Consider the following 17,991-nt stretch of genomic DNA (forward strand, 5'->3'; position numbering starts at 1 on the left):
TCTCACAGCAATCAGTGAACTTTTCTTGTACCTGGAAAATAAAAATAACCCTAGCAAAGACCAAATAAAGTTTTCAGAAAATTCAGGTCAACATTTAGGCTTTTGGAGTCTTATCTTGTGGAAGGCAACTTTCAGCGCTTTGGATACAATTATACACTTGCCTTGCTCAACTCGGATATTTGTTTTATGAACCAAATAGGTCTCACAGCAATCAGTGAACTTTTCTTGTACCTGGAAAATAAAAATAACCCTAGCAAAGACCAAAGGCTACTAAAAGCAAGAACGTGTCATTTGGGCACACAGTCATTCACTCTTTCTCTCCCCTTTTTAATAATGAATATAATGTAAAAAGATGACAAAACAGGTTCAGAAACTAGCAAGACTATCGCATTATAAAATACTGTATACAAACAGCATGTTTCCCCTTCCAAAATATCACACCTTACCCTGAATGTTGCACAGTAAATTAAACTGCTTTAATCAGTAGTAAGCATCTTTCTACGTAGAGGCACACAGGGTGGCAAAGAACAACAGCCATACCACCAGAGAACATTGTGAAGGAAGATGAGTCAGGGAAGAAGAGAAAGCCAGAGCCTGACTACTTCAGCAAGCTAAAACTTTACTCAAAGTAATCTCAAACTCCCACACCTGCACTGGTATAGACTCAAGAAAACACAATGCAACAGAGTGGATCCAGACAAAGGATATAGAACAGTAAGCTGCCTTTTTATGTACAAAGCAAGTAAAAGAAATGTATAGGGTACTAGAAAGATGTGGGTGGCTTTTGCAGTATACAGGCATTGAGATGTTCCTCTTTGAGCTCAACATCTAATGCATGGTTACCTGCGATTCAGAAAGACTGGAGTCAATCTATATGATTCACTCAGGTCTTACACTAAATACAGGTCTTGCATTCAGACTGTTTCTTTTCCTTAGGAGATGACCAAAGAACATGCAAACATACCGCTTTCGGTGTCTGAGAGACAGGGAACACAGATGATAAAAACATGGAACTCTAGTTCTTTCACAAAGGGGAAAAACATTTCCTCCGTATCTGCTTTCTCCTAATCATGCAATTGCATGACACCTTCTGGTGTCCCTCTCCCTCATGCTGCTCAAACCAGATTGGTTTTCCATGTGTTGGCATCACTTACTGACTGAGAAACATGCAGAGACTTTCTAACATTGATTGGCACAAAGTGACCAAAACTAGCCTCTGTTGCCCCAGCCCGTTTTTTCAACCTGATTCTTCTCATATATATTTTCAGTAGCTGTGGCAGTCAGGTGACACCTCTGTAGCAGATACTGATGCATCAGTAATTGATACCTTCAGTTCCATCTGCCCCTCCTCGCATGGACATTACAATAAGAAGTCGCATTCAGTCTACTGGTTTTAGAGTCTTGTGAATACAGTGATGTTTCTCATACCAAGTGCCCTTTCATTGAGCATTTCTCCGCATTCCATAGATGCTAAATCTGCTTATATATCAAAATTTAAAAATGTCAGTTAGGAAGAGCTCCTTCCAGTACCAGCATCCATCTCCCTATCATAGCTACACTGAAAATATAAAAATAACTCAGAAGAAAACCATCTCTTTTGAATTCCCATCACCTCCCGTCAGGAATCATGCTCTTCCTAGATGTATACCTCATTCTCCTTTCCTTTCTGTAGCTATATGTAGAATATCACACACATGCGCACTTCCCATTCCCATTTTTCTCACAAGTTTCTACTCCTGTGATTCACTGTAGGGAATGAAACCTCCCTGCACACATGCAAACATGGTCTTACTGTCCAGCATGAACGTCCCAGAATTCTTCAGTGCTTTTCCTTACTCAGAACCACACTAGTAAATCAATTGCCTCTATAAGGAAACTTACTCAGGGTCTGACACATTTCTCACAAGCAATCCGCAAAAACTGAACAAAAGTTTCTCTTTGGAGATTAATGGCAGAATCCAGAGAAGTGTGATGATCTGTCTGTTTCTTCGGTGGGTTTCTGATTGTCTCCTAAGTTACCATCTTTGTTCAAAATTTAAAGCTAAGATGTGCTTAAAAGAATGACAGAGATTTAAGTTTTCTTCAAGTCATTCAAGAATTGTATCAAGCTTTTTAGCATTTTTACATAATCTCTCAAGGCCACTTTGCTATGCTAAATGTCCTAAAATCCAGTTGTAGTACTCTTCTTCAAGTGTGGCAACCATCAAGAGAAGAGGATATGAACTTAAATACTTTTAAAGGAACTTTACATACTTCTTTTAACATCTACCCATGTCTTTATTTAGACATTTTATGAGCAGCTCTGTAACTCACACGGTCCTTCTAGTTTGCTCCCAGAAATGGAACAAAGACAACAGGTCTAGTTATTAAAGTAGTCTGTTATTTGGCAGCCTCTGAAGTCAATGAGATATTAAATTCTTACACTAAATATGATTATCTACAGTGGAATGGAGTTATTCAGCTGATCAAGAAACCCTCTGAAGATGTTAGAGAAAAAAAATAACTGCAGTAACCTCTGAAAGTCAACTGGCAGCGAAAATTGCTCTGCATGCATTTTTACATGTTTCCTACCCTGAAGCAAGATCTGTGGTACAGTGTTAATTATTTGTAGATCTCAGTGGTTGCTGTTGTCTCAAAAAGCAAAGAAAATGCAGACTACAATAGAGGATTTGTCTATTGGAGGCCATGATCATTCAGTCTGAAGACAGACGATGCACTTCATACTTTGGAAAGGAGGGAGGAAATCAGGAATGGCGTTTCTTGGCCTATATATTGATATCGTCTTCTCTAGAGGAGGAAGAAATCTAAGCATCCATCTCTCCTCGGAGGTTTTCACCACCAATTTATCAGCACTGTACAGACATTTGTACAGGTATCTAGAGACGCTAGCTGATTCCAGAAACAGAATAGTCTTTTTAGTTTGGTACACAGGAGGGCTAGTCAGCTCCAGCAGAGCTGCGCGCTGAGAGATTCGCACCCTCCTACTTCTCACGCTGGTCTTGTGAGAGCTACCTTGTGTATTTTTGCATGACATCGTGCTACCCAACCTAAATGTGTTGTTTCCTTAGAACCCTCAATTTCTTCCTGTTTAGTATCCCCTAACCCCCATCCCAAACTTTTTGTAGCTTTTTACAATGAATCAATGGAACAAGTGCTAGCGAAGTGAACTGTTGATTACACTTGGAACAGGCTCTCCCCTTCCTTCCCTGGTTTGTTCTGCCAGGTCCTAGACAACCTGGCTGATGGTAAAAGGCAAACCATCTCACAGGTCAGCACCCCTCTTATGAAAATGCTGAGTGCTCACAGCGAACATAATAGCATGGCTGGCAGCGGAAAGGGAGAGCTAGAAGGACTGCTGTATGGAGTGCAGCTGAACCAAACTAAGGGATGCTTTTTTCCTAACCTCCTCAAATAATTGCCTGGATAATTGCCTCCTCCTCTTCAGCATGCAGGACTGCCTATAAATAAATTCATTCCAGGCTAAAGTCACAAGCAGGCCATGCTAACAAGTGCTTGAGCAGAAAGGCACAGGCCACACTGAAGGTACTACAGCCTACAGCACTGTTACAGATGGATATATCTACCCATCTTGGTTCCAGCAGATCTCCCCAAAAAAAGAAGGTATAAGTGGTGAAGATTAAGTTACCAACAGAAGAGATCGCAGTAGGAAAGAAGGTTAATGATACCAGATGCCAAGGCCTGACCTGAAATAAGTAGCTCTGTCAGCTGCAAGAGTGAAGCTACAGAGAGAGAACATGCTTTTGCTTTAACACCCCCTACACACAGCACGACTAGTCTATGAATATTTAAGCCTGGTGTTCTGCTTACAATCTGAAGGATAATTAGATAAATAATGTGCTCTTTTACAGTCTGTAAAAACTGTTAACATTCATGGATTCTAAGTGAATGAATATGGAAAATAAAAGATCAAAAAATTCATTTGCATCACACAGAAAGACTTAATAGCATTTTCAGAAACTGGAAATTATCACTTTTCTGAAGTCTCAGGACTTAGAAATGAGTTGTCCAATTAAAGTCAAGTTTAAAAAAAAAAGTACATATAGCTCAGACTGCATCTCTCACTTTCTGCAATAATGAGAGGTTTGGTAAGTTACAGATTAAATGGGGTTAAAATATATCAAGCTCAAAAATATCAACATTGCAGTGCTATCTGCTGAGTCATAACTATGTTTAACAGGATGGGCCAAGGACCTGTGACTTGTTAACCCTGTTACTATCAGGCCCAGCTGGGAAACGGCCAGGTATTCCCTTTAAAGGGCTGGGAGAGAAACCAAAAAAAGCTTGTAAAGAGAGATGGGGTCTTGCATTAGGCCCAAGACAGAGGTGTTGAAAGGAGGCTTCAAGCAGTGGTAGCTTTGGATAAGTCAATGAACATTTTATTTAGATTTTCCTAAGCTTCACATCAAAAGAACCCACCAAACCCAACTTGAAAGAACAGTGGATATTACCAGGAGTCCTTCTCAGGCGGGGGAAACAGGACAGATGCCTTATATCCAAACAAGGAAGCTTGACATGCTGGGAATTTACAAACTTTTCTCAAAACAGCGAAGGCTCCACAGTACAAAAACTTTGCATTAAAACAATGCATCATCTATAACTTAATTTGAGGTTGAATCATCTATGTAACTTCTATGAGAAAGTAACAGAACTAGAATGAACAACGGTCTTATTTTTCAACAGTAAGGCTGAGATTGAAATCTTTACTGCTGATGAAAATTCTAAGAACATCATATTACCTACTACAAACCTCAGGCTAGTAGATGAAGTGTGGAAGAGTTAAGACAGTAAAGAAAATATCACTAATATCACCAATATTTTGCATTGTATAAAATTGTAACATTTAAGCATGCAATGAGATGCAAAAAATATTTCTAAGTTTTAAAAAGGAAATACTTTGTTCTCTCACTGTCCTGTGACAAAAACAGCACTGATGAATTCTCTCTTACCCTATAAATTACTTGCTTGACAATGGAATTAAGTACCCAATATTATGGGAATCTATATTCTTAAGGAAGAAAATACGTTAACAGTATAGTCTGTAATAGAATCACAGAATCCCAGAATGGTTGAGGTTGGAAGGGACTTCTGGAAGTCATCTGGTCCAACTCCCCCTGCTGAGGCAGGGCCACCTAGAGCCAGTTGGATAGGAGTACGCATTTACTTGGACAATGGAATTAAGTACCCAATATTATGGGAATCTATATTCTTAAGGAAGAAAATACGTTAACAGTATAGTCTGTAATAGAATCACAGAATCCCAGAATGGTTGAGGTTGGAAGGGACTTCTGGAAGTCATCTGGTCCAACTCCCCCTGCTGAGGCAGGGCCACCTAGAGCCAGTTGGATAGGAGTACGCATTTACTTGTGTATGGGAACAAAATCAATCCAACATAAGATGTTTAAAGAGATGACATTTAATTGCAATAACAAAAGTTAGAATGCTGTAAAAAAAATGTAATCTTAGGCATAATATGGATTCATATCAGTAGTGCTAACTGGTCCTTAAGGAGAGCAATGAAGCAAGGCTGTGTTATAACTCTTCAATCTTTCAAGAACTCTAACCAGGTAATGAGTCATGACTTTCCTTTCCATGAAATCATATTAGCTATCTTGAATCACAAAGTGTTTTTTTAGTGCTCCTAACACTTTCACAACAAACCAATCTTAAGCTTATGTAATTTCCTGGTAGCACAGCATATCTGTCTCCACATACTAACAGTAATACAATCATTTATCACTTCCTAAATTTAAAAAAAGAGTCCTGTGGAAACGAAAGTAACCTATAAAAAATAAGAAATCATTTCAAATTCTATGTTCCTTTTTGAGTAAACACAGATGTCTGATGGCATTTCTTGCATCTAACATTTTCAGACATTCAAGTCATCATAGTTTCATTACTGAACTACCGCTACAACTTATCTTCTATGTTTGATCCTGTTGTGGTACATTTTATTCCAATGTCTCTGTCCATATGATTATTCTTACGAGTCTTTATCACATATGGTCCACAGTTCATATAGGAATGAAACATCCTATGTTAAACGTTCTCAATTCTCAGTGACTTAATTTCACAGGAGATATTTAAAAAAACCCAACCTACTGCACTAGAAGACTCCCCTCCCAAAACACCTTGTTTCCGAATAACACCTTTACCTACAAAATGAGTGAGCATTATCTACTAATCCTGTACAAGTCAGCTGCTAGATGTCAGTCCTGAGCAACAGCAATAATTTAATGCTGCAATTGCATGTGCTGTACTTCAAAGAAAGCACATCCAGGATGGAGGGTCCTGAATGCAAGAACTGGACCTGGAAGTGCACTTCTTCCCCGCAAGTCTTGGCAAACAGTTCCTGTTATTGTATGTGCTCCTGGTGAATACTATTATCTTTTTTGTTTAGTTTCATAGATTGATTTAAACTGGCAGTCATCTAGCATTCTGACCTGCTCACTTAGAGACAGATCCAGTAAGATAAAAAATAAGGTGGGTGGAGTTACAGCACGTTGATGATGCTATCTGTGTTGTTACTTCTCAGGAGTGGTCCAAAGCAAACCTCACATTCCTTAGCCATAAAACAGCCGTTACTATTTTATGGGATATGCATTCAACAGTATTTAAGTAATCAACACTGCTCACCATAGATTATGAAGAGACATTCCTTACAAAACTCTCAGCAGAGTTCACAGAGAAAACTGAGTAAAAGAGGTAAATCAAATTTTATCAAGGACTTCAACATTAACATTGCTATTACAGGTGCAGCAATAAGCAGCAGCCTAAACCCTAAAATAAAAGATACATGCATTTTCATATAACAATTAAAAGCCTAATGCCGTATTAGGAACTATCAACAAGTTATTCAAGGCCTGTATCGTCATGATCAATCCCAGAGTATTTTTAGGATTTATTTTTTTTAATAGAATTCTGAGATTCTGCAACTAGTCACATTGTCTAAATCCAAAAATAACATGATCTCTTGCACATGGTTCTGTTAATACACCAATATCTGTACATCAGGACTTAGTTTCTATAGATTACAGACTGTTCTTCATGTTGAAGTTTATTAAATCATTCCAAGTTTTGAAATGAGTTTGTGACACGACAAATATTCACTTGAGACAAGGCTGCAATCAGCAAACTCTGTACACTTATGACTGAAACCAAGTTGATACCCAGACCTCCAGGTGAAAAATCCAGGGCATGGACTGCACTGTTCATGCAAAATTAAAGAAGTATTTTTAAAAATTTGGCAATTTATCTCCCTAAATAAAAAATGTTTCATGGCATGATGATAAAAACTGCAAAGAGCTAACCACAGAGAAATGCTAGACGCCAAAAATCTTTCACAACCAACTGAAAATAAATGAAAATCAGTGTAATGAAAAAAGCACCAGCCAGTTTCACTGTGACAGAGCCCATGAACTATTTTTAGACAGAAAAACTAAGAACTCAGAGGCAAGGTAGGGGAAGGGAATGATATCTCTATGACATCTTTAAACAACAAAGCCCCAGTGTAGACACAGATGTATCGGCACAAACATCTTTTTGTAGGTACAACTTTAGTTAAAAGGAGGAATGCCTGACAGCATAGCTAATACAAACTACCTTTCACAAAGTGTTAAATCACAAAAGCCAGGGGAAAAAAAAAAATCTGATTTATTACAGTTGGGGTTTTTTTCAGTCTGCTGATAAATGACTTCTAATCTGATTTATTACAGTGGGGTTTTTTTTCAGTCTGCTGATAAATGACTTCTGAAGCACATGGCACCAGTGCTTCAGCTGGAGAAATTACATGCATTTTACGAAGCCAGTTGAATCGTCTCAGCCCAATCAGCAAAACTGATAAATGATCTTTCAATCTCTAATTTTATACTACAACATATGGGGCTACAATCTATCCTCAGCTGCATGCATTATATCCAGTACATTTCATTGAATTCTGTGTGGTTGCATATAGCATTGCTTTATATACCCATATTTACTCTGGATTTCTAAGAAACTTCAACTGTATTAATTTTGCTACTGTATTTTTGTTCTAAGACTGTTCTGACTAGTGTTCTTATCAAAGACAGGTCTTGTTACAGACTTAGATCTGCATCCTACTTATTGATTTATAGTACTATCTTGTACTCACTTTTGGGGGACTACTTTCTTCAAAAAAGATGGCCAAGAAAAACCAAGACAACATCACAAAGATTTTAAAAGTCAGCATGTTTGGCAGGGAGTAAGAGATGTGTAAACTCTTGTGAAAATTCCCCACAGTCCGGCATCAGTTAAGGCTCTCTTCAGCTAACATACTGGTAAATTTAACAACCTATGGCAGAATCTATGTCCAATTTTTTGAACAAGGGCCACAGGGAAGCGTCCAGGTAAATCACTTGTGCTGAATCCAGAAATCTAATAACACAGTAACTTTGTCTAGTGATTGCAGTATCTATGACAGTATATGTTTTAAGTTTCGCTATCTTAACCAATAAGAAAACTGAAAAATAGTTTCGGCATCCATATCGGATGAAAATAAAAGGAAATCTATATAGGAGTATATAGCAAAAGTGAAATTGCTTAGATATTGCAGATGCCGTTGTTTTAATCAGAACAACAGAACTGTTTTCCACAGGGCAGGTTAAACCATTAAACCGAAGGTGCAATTTCAGGGTTTGCTTAAGCTAACGGCAGGCTGCCCCCTGCCCCAGCAGCACGTTCTCGCTCCTTCCCTGCTGTATCAATTGCTGGAGATCACACAGCCACAGGGATTAGCTGCTGGCCTCGGTGACCAGAGGGGCTGATGCTGATGTGGCGGAGGTGAGATGAGGCTGAGAGCTGGAGAGGAGCGCTGTGAAGGTGAACTCCTAATTTTATTTTCTTCCAAATAATAATCCTGGCTGGACAGATTTCTCCTTTAAAACGAAGGCAGCAGGAAAAAATAACACTAATCTCAACTGAAATACATGTTTTTCAAATTAAGGAAAGCTTTTTAAGTAAGGAAAGTAAACTGCCTTTATGATTTTGTTCATCTAGTGCTTCTGTGATTTGCTTATCGCCTGCCTTAAGTTTCATCCTGAACTGAGGCACACGGGGGATCCACACAAACACTGCTGGTCTCCTGCACACTCTTGTTGTGGGCCAGTGCCCTTAAAATACACATCTCCCAAAAGCTCCTTCCCTTTATCTGCAAGTGCTTTACAGCAAGAACAACATTGCTGGGGGAAAAAAGGAAAAGAAACAGTCTGCTTCATCCAACATTGTCTTACCAATTCAACTGGTACGACGCTGCGACACTAAGTGCTCTACTGTCGGGGGAACACACTACAGATCAAAGAATTCAGATTTATGTCAGTGACATAATTAAAATAGTTTTTCTGCTCTCTGTTCCCTCACAGTCTGCTTTCAATGTAAGTACTATACATTTTTATATATACTCTTCCCCTCTGCCACCTCTGTTATTACTTTTGCTTTTCCAATTCTTTCCGCAGAGTAAATTGCATGTAAAACTATAGGATGATTCAAGCCCAATATAGCAATTAAAATCTACTAATGCCTGAATTTTAAATTTTATAAAAAGATCTTGGCGTATTTCTTGTAAATTGTCAAGCAGAAACAAGTCCAAATATTCAGAAGACGATATTCATGTGTGTTCATTCTTTAAAAGAAGCATTGTCCTATCATTTTACATGGTAAGAGGCCCCAGTTTTCTCCTTAGTTATGAAATGAAATAATTGGTATTTACATGGTAGGTAGGGCTCTAATTTGTTCTTTCAACAGTAATCCCTGTATTATCTTTCTTTTTGATTTATAAAATGCAGTAAGTTTTCAAGTTTCTGAAAATAAATATGAAGTACACAATTTCAGTACCTTTCAACCAGAATTGGTAAAAGAAAGATTGTATCACTGCAGCTTCTGATCCACTACTTTGAGAGACCTGAAGAAAGCATCAGGATTAGACTAAATTCAGGCTTCCACACTCAGGAAACAAATTCCAGAGACAAGGCCCTTTTCTTGAAAATACCCTGCAACCAAAATACCAGACATTTCAGTCTTAGCATTGTTGGCTCCAACAGCTCAAATGACCTCAAAGAAATACACGATATAGGAAGGGAGAGGTGGTTTCTTACATAACTATCTAATATTTTAATAGAACAAAGGCTAGCAGGACTTTGTGTAAGCACAGATAAAAGCTGGTTCATGTAACCGTAACTACTGCCTCCAAACAGGGGTGCCACCTCATTGCCATTTTCAGTAGATGTTTTAAAAGTTTTTGATGAAATCTTTTGGAAACTTGTGATTTTCACATATATCCATTCCATACTGTATTTAAGAAATAGGTATACTACTTCTTAATATATATCTTAATAATATTTTTCAAGAAGACTGTTGAACCTGACTGCATTGCCCGAAACACATGCCATGTGCAAAACTGATCAAAAATCATGCCCATGTGGACATTCACTGACAGCTGAAGTCATATGCAAGGAACTCGGTATTTATTATTTTGGTGAAGAAAGAAGTCTCAGCAGATACAACCAGAGAACATACGGCAAAGTAAATGGTTGCAAAGCCACCCAGAGATAGGTGCCTTCGGGGAGCGAAGTGCTAGCTGTGAAAAGGCTTCTAACAGTGAGCACAGAAACTGCCTCGCTCGATGCCAGCTGTGCTCTAGGAAATGCAATTCCCTATGCATTTTTTGTGATTATGAAGGTTAGCATTAAAACCAAAAAAACCCACATAAATATTCTTTCATCATCGATTTCTGTTCTTAGCAGAAAGAATCCTCCAGCCTGGAATATACTGACAGAAGTGGGAACAGTATTTCTGCATCCAATAACTAGACATCACAAGGAGGTGAAACATTTTCTCTGAAACATGGCCCAAGCCACAGCTCTTCTGGCAGCAGTGAGTGACAACATTGCTGATGGAGCTCAGTAGTCCAAATACAGTCAAAATCCAAGCTCTTTTGCAGTATCTTACACTGAAAGGGGAAGAATTCCTAAAAAAGTTGTGAAAGTAATTCCAACTGCTGTAACTCTGAGATCATTTAACAGCCAGCTATGATAATCTCCTCAGTAAATTAATACGGTTTGTCAAGCCAAACTATAAAATAAGAAAGCTGTGACTGTGCCATTAAGATTTGCTAATCATAAACATCCATTTCAAAAACATTCTGAAACTCAGCCGAAATCAACTTCCTATCTCCTCTATTGGCGCTTTCAGAGGAGAAAAATAATGGCCCACCAGCAACCCAGAAAAGTGAGAATGAGGAACAACTGACATCTGATGCATCTTTAGAGAAGGACAGTGAAATTATTTCATCATAGTGCTATTTACTCTAAGGCAACTAAAGAACAAAGATTAGCCTAAAAGGCCTGATGTCCAGAAGTACTGAATACTGCTGGCAGATCTAAAGGAGTCGCTATCAGCACAGAGCCCTGTGCTGCTTTTTTGAACAAGCTCCATGCCAAACTGGAATACACTGCATAGGCAGTACATGTTAAACTCTAGAGAACAAAATATGACTCCATAATGTATTTATTGAAATAAAATTAAAACCTTATACAATTGCTATTATTATGACTATATAATTAGATTGTCTGCATAATGGTATCTTACTGTGAATTTCTTTAGGATTCAAAGGCTCAGTTATGCTACTTAGCTCAGGAATAACTTCTATTAAAGTCCACGTAAGAATTGCAATAAGTAACTCACAGTATTTTAATTTAAAAATCACCCTTTAGTTTTGAAAATATTATTAGAATTAAATTAATATTTAATAGTCATTTACATGGAGCATAAGAAAAGCTATCCATCTCCTATCACAAGACAAAATACGTACAGAACTCCCTCACAAAAAGAGATAAAGATAAAAGATATAACTAAAATCCAACACAAATAGACATAATCGATTTCCCAAGCTGACATTGCATTGTAAATTATTTACAACATATAAATAGGTGCAACACTACTCCAGGTCCATTGAAAAAAAAACCAAAATGGCATCACACAAGAAAAATGGCACAGCATAGCTTTCTATTACCCACACTACGACTGAATGAATGAAATGCAAGAGGAGATGTGCCAAGTTACTTGATACTTGCTAGTCAGCTTAATCAGATACTCTCAGTTTCCTGCAGGATGGATAACAAACACTGTTCTGCTGCTTACTGCACACCACGTCTACTAAAATATTTTCTGAGGCAGAATGATCCTAAAAACCTCTGTGCGTCTAATAACACAAGGGGTCTGGAACCACACAATCTGACATAATGTAAGAGAAGAAGATTTAAATAAAAATAATAAATTACAAGATATTTACGTGGATAACTGAGATAAAGTAAATTATACCGTTATGATGACAGATATCTGAGTTCCTGACTATCCTTCATTGTATCCCTACCACGTCAAAACCTGACTTTGTGCTCCGGACTGCCCTCTGCCCTTATTTTTAAAAAACAACTCAGAAGTTCAGAAGAGTATCAAAAATACTTTAAACAAATAACACTTAAGACAAGATTTTTAAAAATTATCTCAACAACTGAAAGCTACTATATATTCAACATATTGTATCAAAAAAAGTAAATTCTATTCTTAATTATGACATGCATTTCTCTATGAAGAAAGGTTAAAAAAGCATGAGCAAGACTATTGCCATGAAGAACTAGGATTTAATAGAAATTCTGCAATGCTTGAATGTTATTGAAAATACTTTTAACCCTTTTTTTCCCAGGAAGTTATATGTAAAAGGTACTATTTACTTCCACAGCAAGCTGACTGAAAAGCTTGTACCTTATTAACATCAATAATGTGATACTAATTTTCAGCCTAACTATATTCATACATTAGCAGTGTTATGCATTTTATTAATAATCATCTCAGTTGCTTCATCCAGCTAAAGCTTTCATCCATTAGATACGCATATTTTTAGGGGAAACTGGGAAAATTTTCTCTTTAGTTTTTCTTTAATGAGGATACACAGAAGAAAACAACAGGGAGAGGAACATGAGAAGCAGGAGACCGTTAAAACCAAACCATCTGTCTTCCAGGTTTATCCTCTACTGAAATTCTTTATTCCTGCCCAAGTTGCACCAAAAATGAAGAAAAACTAGCCATTTTTGTCTCAAAGAGTCATCCTCCCTCCAAAAAGCTGAACAGATAAAATATAGAAAAAAAATCTGTTAGATTTCTCTCCCGCTCCATAAAGAAAGTTAAAAAAAAAAAAAAAAAAGAAAAGAAAGAAGTATTGTCTTTCTCGAGTATTTTCCTTGCAACCACTAAGAGTTAAGGCTTTGCTAAGCCATAGCTATCAGCCATGACGTGAATTCCCCATTTTCACTGCCTTCACTAATAAACACTTTCTTCTTTTTAAAAGAAGAAAATAAAACACAGACATTAGTATTCAGGCCTACTAATAAAAGCTAGGAAAAAAGCTTTATATTTTTCAACCTCAGCATCACCTGTCAGACCCCTTCCAAACCCACCAAATTCTTAGAAATCAATCCTTGCAAATCATTAATTTTCATAGAATCATAGAATCATTAAGGTTGGAAAAGACCTCTAAGATCATCGAGTCCAACCGTCATCCCAACACCACCATGCCCACTAAACCATTTTCCCACAAAGTAATATGAATTTTAAATAATTCACCCTTTTCCAATTTCTAGCTCCTCTCACTCCATTTTTGCCATTGATTTTCTTACAGTTTCAGAATACAGTAAGTCAGCTTGCAATATGCATTTCACTGCACACAAAGCACTCCTTAGTTTCTTACTCCTACAGGAAAATTGCCCCACGTTTTTTGTTATTGCTTTGATTTTCTACTCTTCTATAGTCTCACGTTTCCCTCAAATTCCCATCCATTGGAAAAAAATCTGTAAAAAAATGAAAAATGAATAATGGATTTTAAAAAAAAGTTTTCTTACTGACAAACTTTCAAAATATTTTTAGTAAAGACATGCATGGGTGGTACCTAATTTTACCTGTTCCTCTTCTAAAGACAATCTTGATAATACTGGGAAGGTCCTAATAAAAATAGAGCACTCTCTGTGTCAAGTAATTTTATCTAGTCATTTTTCCTTCAATAGCTGATGTCCAAGGTATTTAAAAAAAGACAGCAATTACTTTAACTTTGCACAATTACACAAGCATAAAAATTTAGTATTTACAGTATCTAATACCTCAGAAAAACTTAGAATCTATCTCTAGTAATCTAGAATATTTAGGTCCTATTTCTTTAATCATTCTTCTCTCTGAAAGATCATTTTGTTTTTTGTCTGGGTGCCTCCGACTCCTCTCTTCTCCCTCTCCCCTGGCCTCATGCTACCCACAGCCCATCTTTGCTCCAAGCAAAGGGGAAGCCCGAGGGCTGGGTGTATTTTTTCCTAGGCAAGCTGGAGCCAGACCTCTTGCAACAGAGGTCTCTTCCCACCTGAAGACACGGGAATACAGTTGCTGAATACCCCACCTGAAGACACGGGAATACAGTTGCTTCCCTCGTCATCACAGGAACACGCTGTACAGAAACCACAGCCCCATGACTCAGAGCACATCTCAACCAAGAAGCTCTGAGATGATCCTCTCTCTCTCCAGTGAGCATGGGGAACTTGAAACTACATTCCTAACTGCTTCTTGCCATTTCCTTGTCCCCGTGCAAACTTAAATCCATTCGATCCCATTGTGCTTTACTCTCTTTCACCTTCCTTTTGATTTTTCATGCGGTCTCTGCCTTCCATCCCACCCTGTGTCGGAATAGGATGCTGCCTAGTTTCACCTCTACACTGACTACCCACCATCTGTTGCTGCTCAAAGGCAAGACGCCAATTCAACTGGAAAAAAAAAAAATCATGAAAATACAGCGTTTAAGGAAATGGTGACTCTCTCTCTCTTTTTAATCCTGCCAGCAGTAATGAGAGAGAGGACAGCCAGTTTGACTGAGGGAAGATTAGTATAACACTTCTTGTCATACCATGAAAGTTCTTTGTTTCCTTTGTTTTATAAATAATTATGTATAAACAGTACAGTTTTCAGTATCAGAATCACAATTTGAGAAACAGATATTTGCAATTAACTTTCTACCTAGATACTTCCAGATTCCAGAAGAAAAACACACCTGAATCAACATGCTTCCTGAAGAAAAAACTGTTACAGATGAAAATGCCTGAAAACAGATATACTTGTCTTTCTGTGGCATCCTTTGGATACACTGCTCAGTGTTTCAGTTCATTAGTAGCTTTAGTCTGAGCTCTGTCTTTTAAAGACTTACAATTAAAGTAGTATCTTACTTACTTTGTGTCTCTGACGAGAGGTGCGCTTCCCAGTTTAAAACAGATTTTTTCCCCTCCACAAGACGTTTGCCTCAAAGAAAAGCTTTCTGCCAGATCAAACCCTGTGAAATATGATACAATGATTTAGTTTGTTTAATGGAATTTAAAAAACAGAGGTAAATACTGACTTTTAGCATGCTTGGTGACTTTCTAGAGTACAGACTGATGAGCTATTTTGAAAACCAGTACTTTAAGTCAGAGAAACTTCCAATATTCGTTTTATCGACAGAGAAACTATCAGTGCAAAATTCATTCAGTAGATGACTTCGCAACCTGAGAAATGCATTCATTATTTCCTTTTATCATCTGAACTGATAAGAACGAAGGATGTTTGGGAAAAACAACGGAAATGAGTGTGGCTGCAGAACTTGAACCAATACTTCCAAAGAACACCATGTTCTGATTTTAACCCCACCTTCCTAAAAACAACAGCTTTTGGAGCATGGGGGTGGCATTCTATACTGTCCTTTCAGTCTTCAAGCCAGCTTCAGTCGGACTGTGATTACATCCACTACTAGCCAATTAATTCAGATATCCATATTAATGCAGTCATTTACCTGCAACACCAAGACTGTCTCTGTTGATTTGTTTGAGATGATGGACAACTGTTTTCATTAAAGGACACACGGCACCTTCAAGAGAATACAGTTTAGTATCTATCATAAAATTCTATCATCAAACAAAAATGAATCAGAACAAACTATCATGACAGTGATAGTAATATTAACAGGAATGTTTCTTTTTGTTTCTTTAGGATATGAAAAACAGCAATAAACCAAATTACAAAATCTAAATAAGAGCAATGATATTTCCAATTTCATACTAGACTTCTAATAATATAAGCAGATACAAATTTTATGCTTTAATTTAGCTGTTTATGATCAAAGCTCACATGAACAATATAACCAGAAGAAAACCACTAAATTCTTACCAAACTCTTTCCATCTACAATACTCTATAAAGCAATAACATCTGTTCTAAGGTTTTTTTTTTAATTTCTGGCTATAGAATTAGAAAAACTTCTTTTTCCCCCATTAATTAACATTAAACAATAAAGCATAAATGCTTGATTACCATGACAATAATCTATTGTTACTTCAGTGAACAGTAATTTCAAAATGTGGATTAACAAGGACATAATCATATCATATAATAAACAATGTAAGCAATACTTATATTTTGAAAAAAAAATGGTTGAAAATTAAGCAGCTTTACAGGGGATTAAGTCTGAACCGAAGTATTTAAGTAAACAAGCAGAATGCTCTAAAATTTGGAACATGGTAAATTCGAAGGTTAAATCTAACTGAACACTTAGATCAAACACTGTATTATTAATATGCAGTATCTTACTTGCATAAAGTCCTTTCTTTTTTTTTTTATATATACACAGGAATACACACTTTTAAGAAGCAAATACAGAGAAGTGTCACTTTTGTGCATGGGTCAGAAATAGGGCTCTTTCTTTAATAAACTTTGCAAATAGCCCCACTAAGCCCTAATAAAACTATCAAACCGAAGATGACGAGCAGGATTTGGCCCATGTGCTTATCAAGCACAGGGCTCCATGTTGAGCTGACACAACTAAAAAGATGGCCAAGGTATATCTGAAGCTGCTGAACAGTGATGGTTGAGGGGCTTTCTGAAGTGTCAGTTCACTGAAAAAAGTAAGCAGGAATGTCCTACCCTTAACCTGGAAATCATCTGTATTTAAAGATTTCCAAGAGCATCCAGTTGGCATTCAAAATAGCTATATTTGTAATCTTAAAGCATGTGAAATTTGTCATTCATTCTGTAGTAATGTAGAAAGCATATTATCCTTCAAAAGTCTTAAATTCTATTAAACGTGTTACAATATTTGTTCTGGATTAAGGATGGCTAATTGGAAATAACCAGTAAAAGTGAAACTAAATTATATAATACAGGTATAAAGACATCTCCTGACAACATGGTTAATGAAAGCTATGTCAGTTGTTTAAAAAGAACAGACTGGGTGGAAGACATCTTTTTGTAAGATTCATCAAGTTACATGTCCTTTAAGTCTAAATTGCGATCTACAGTTGTAAGTAACATCACTCATAAATTAATTTATTTCTAAGGCTCTAAAAGAATGTATTCTTTCTTTCCTTTATATATATACACATATTTATGTGTATATACATGTGTTTACCTATACAGATAAAGTTTCATGACCAATGAGATGAAACATACGCATTAAAAACACTGTCAATTCCCTTTCCCCAGAAAAGACACAGAACTGTAAAGAATATTCATGTTGAAATTTCTGAAAGTGAAATGAAATCTTTCATCATTCTTGCTTTGCAGGGAGTTTTATGTAGTGTGAAAAGCATTCACTGGAATTACTAACATAGCAATTTCAATACACCATTTGATATACACACACACTATGGGACAGAAACAGGCTCACCTTAGATACCCTTTAATCTACAAACCTCAGCCTTCAATCACTTGTACAGATTATTAAACTATAGACTTTTATTTATAGCCACTCTAAAACAATGAACGTGGTTATGGTAGATTTATAGCTGTAAGAAATATGTTGGCGTAAAGGAAGCCTGTTATGGCTGAAGCTGCAATAGCACGTCACACACACACGGACAAACGTTATTCTGAAATCTACAAGTTTTCTAACCAAGGTGGGTGGGGT

The 17,991-nt window shown here is 37.1% G+C and overlaps 1 protein-coding gene across 1 annotated transcript in view; it reads right to left on the reverse strand.

Annotated features, from left to right (window-relative positions):
• The window catches only part of COL19A1 (collagen type XIX alpha 1 chain), a 204,223-nt gene that overhangs the window by 179,022 nt on the left and 7,210 nt on the right, over positions 1-17,991 (reverse strand). Inside the window, exons 2-3 of the mRNA XM_019471129.1 lie at positions 15,884-15,958; positions 15,289-15,388 (exon numbers count right to left, since the gene is read on the reverse strand). Of these exons, the coding sequence (XP_019326674.1) occupies positions 15,289-15,388; positions 15,884-15,958 (175 nt within the window). The remainder of the gene's footprint in view (positions 1-15,288; positions 15,389-15,883; positions 15,959-17,991) is intronic.

This window comes from Aptenodytes forsteri, unplaced genomic scaffold (genome assembly GCF_000699145.1).
Source record: "Aptenodytes forsteri isolate BGI_AS27 unplaced genomic scaffold, ASM69914v1 Scaffold256, whole genome shotgun sequence".
In the NCBI taxonomy this organism is placed as follows: Eukaryota; Metazoa; Chordata; class Aves; order Sphenisciformes; family Spheniscidae; genus Aptenodytes; species Aptenodytes forsteri.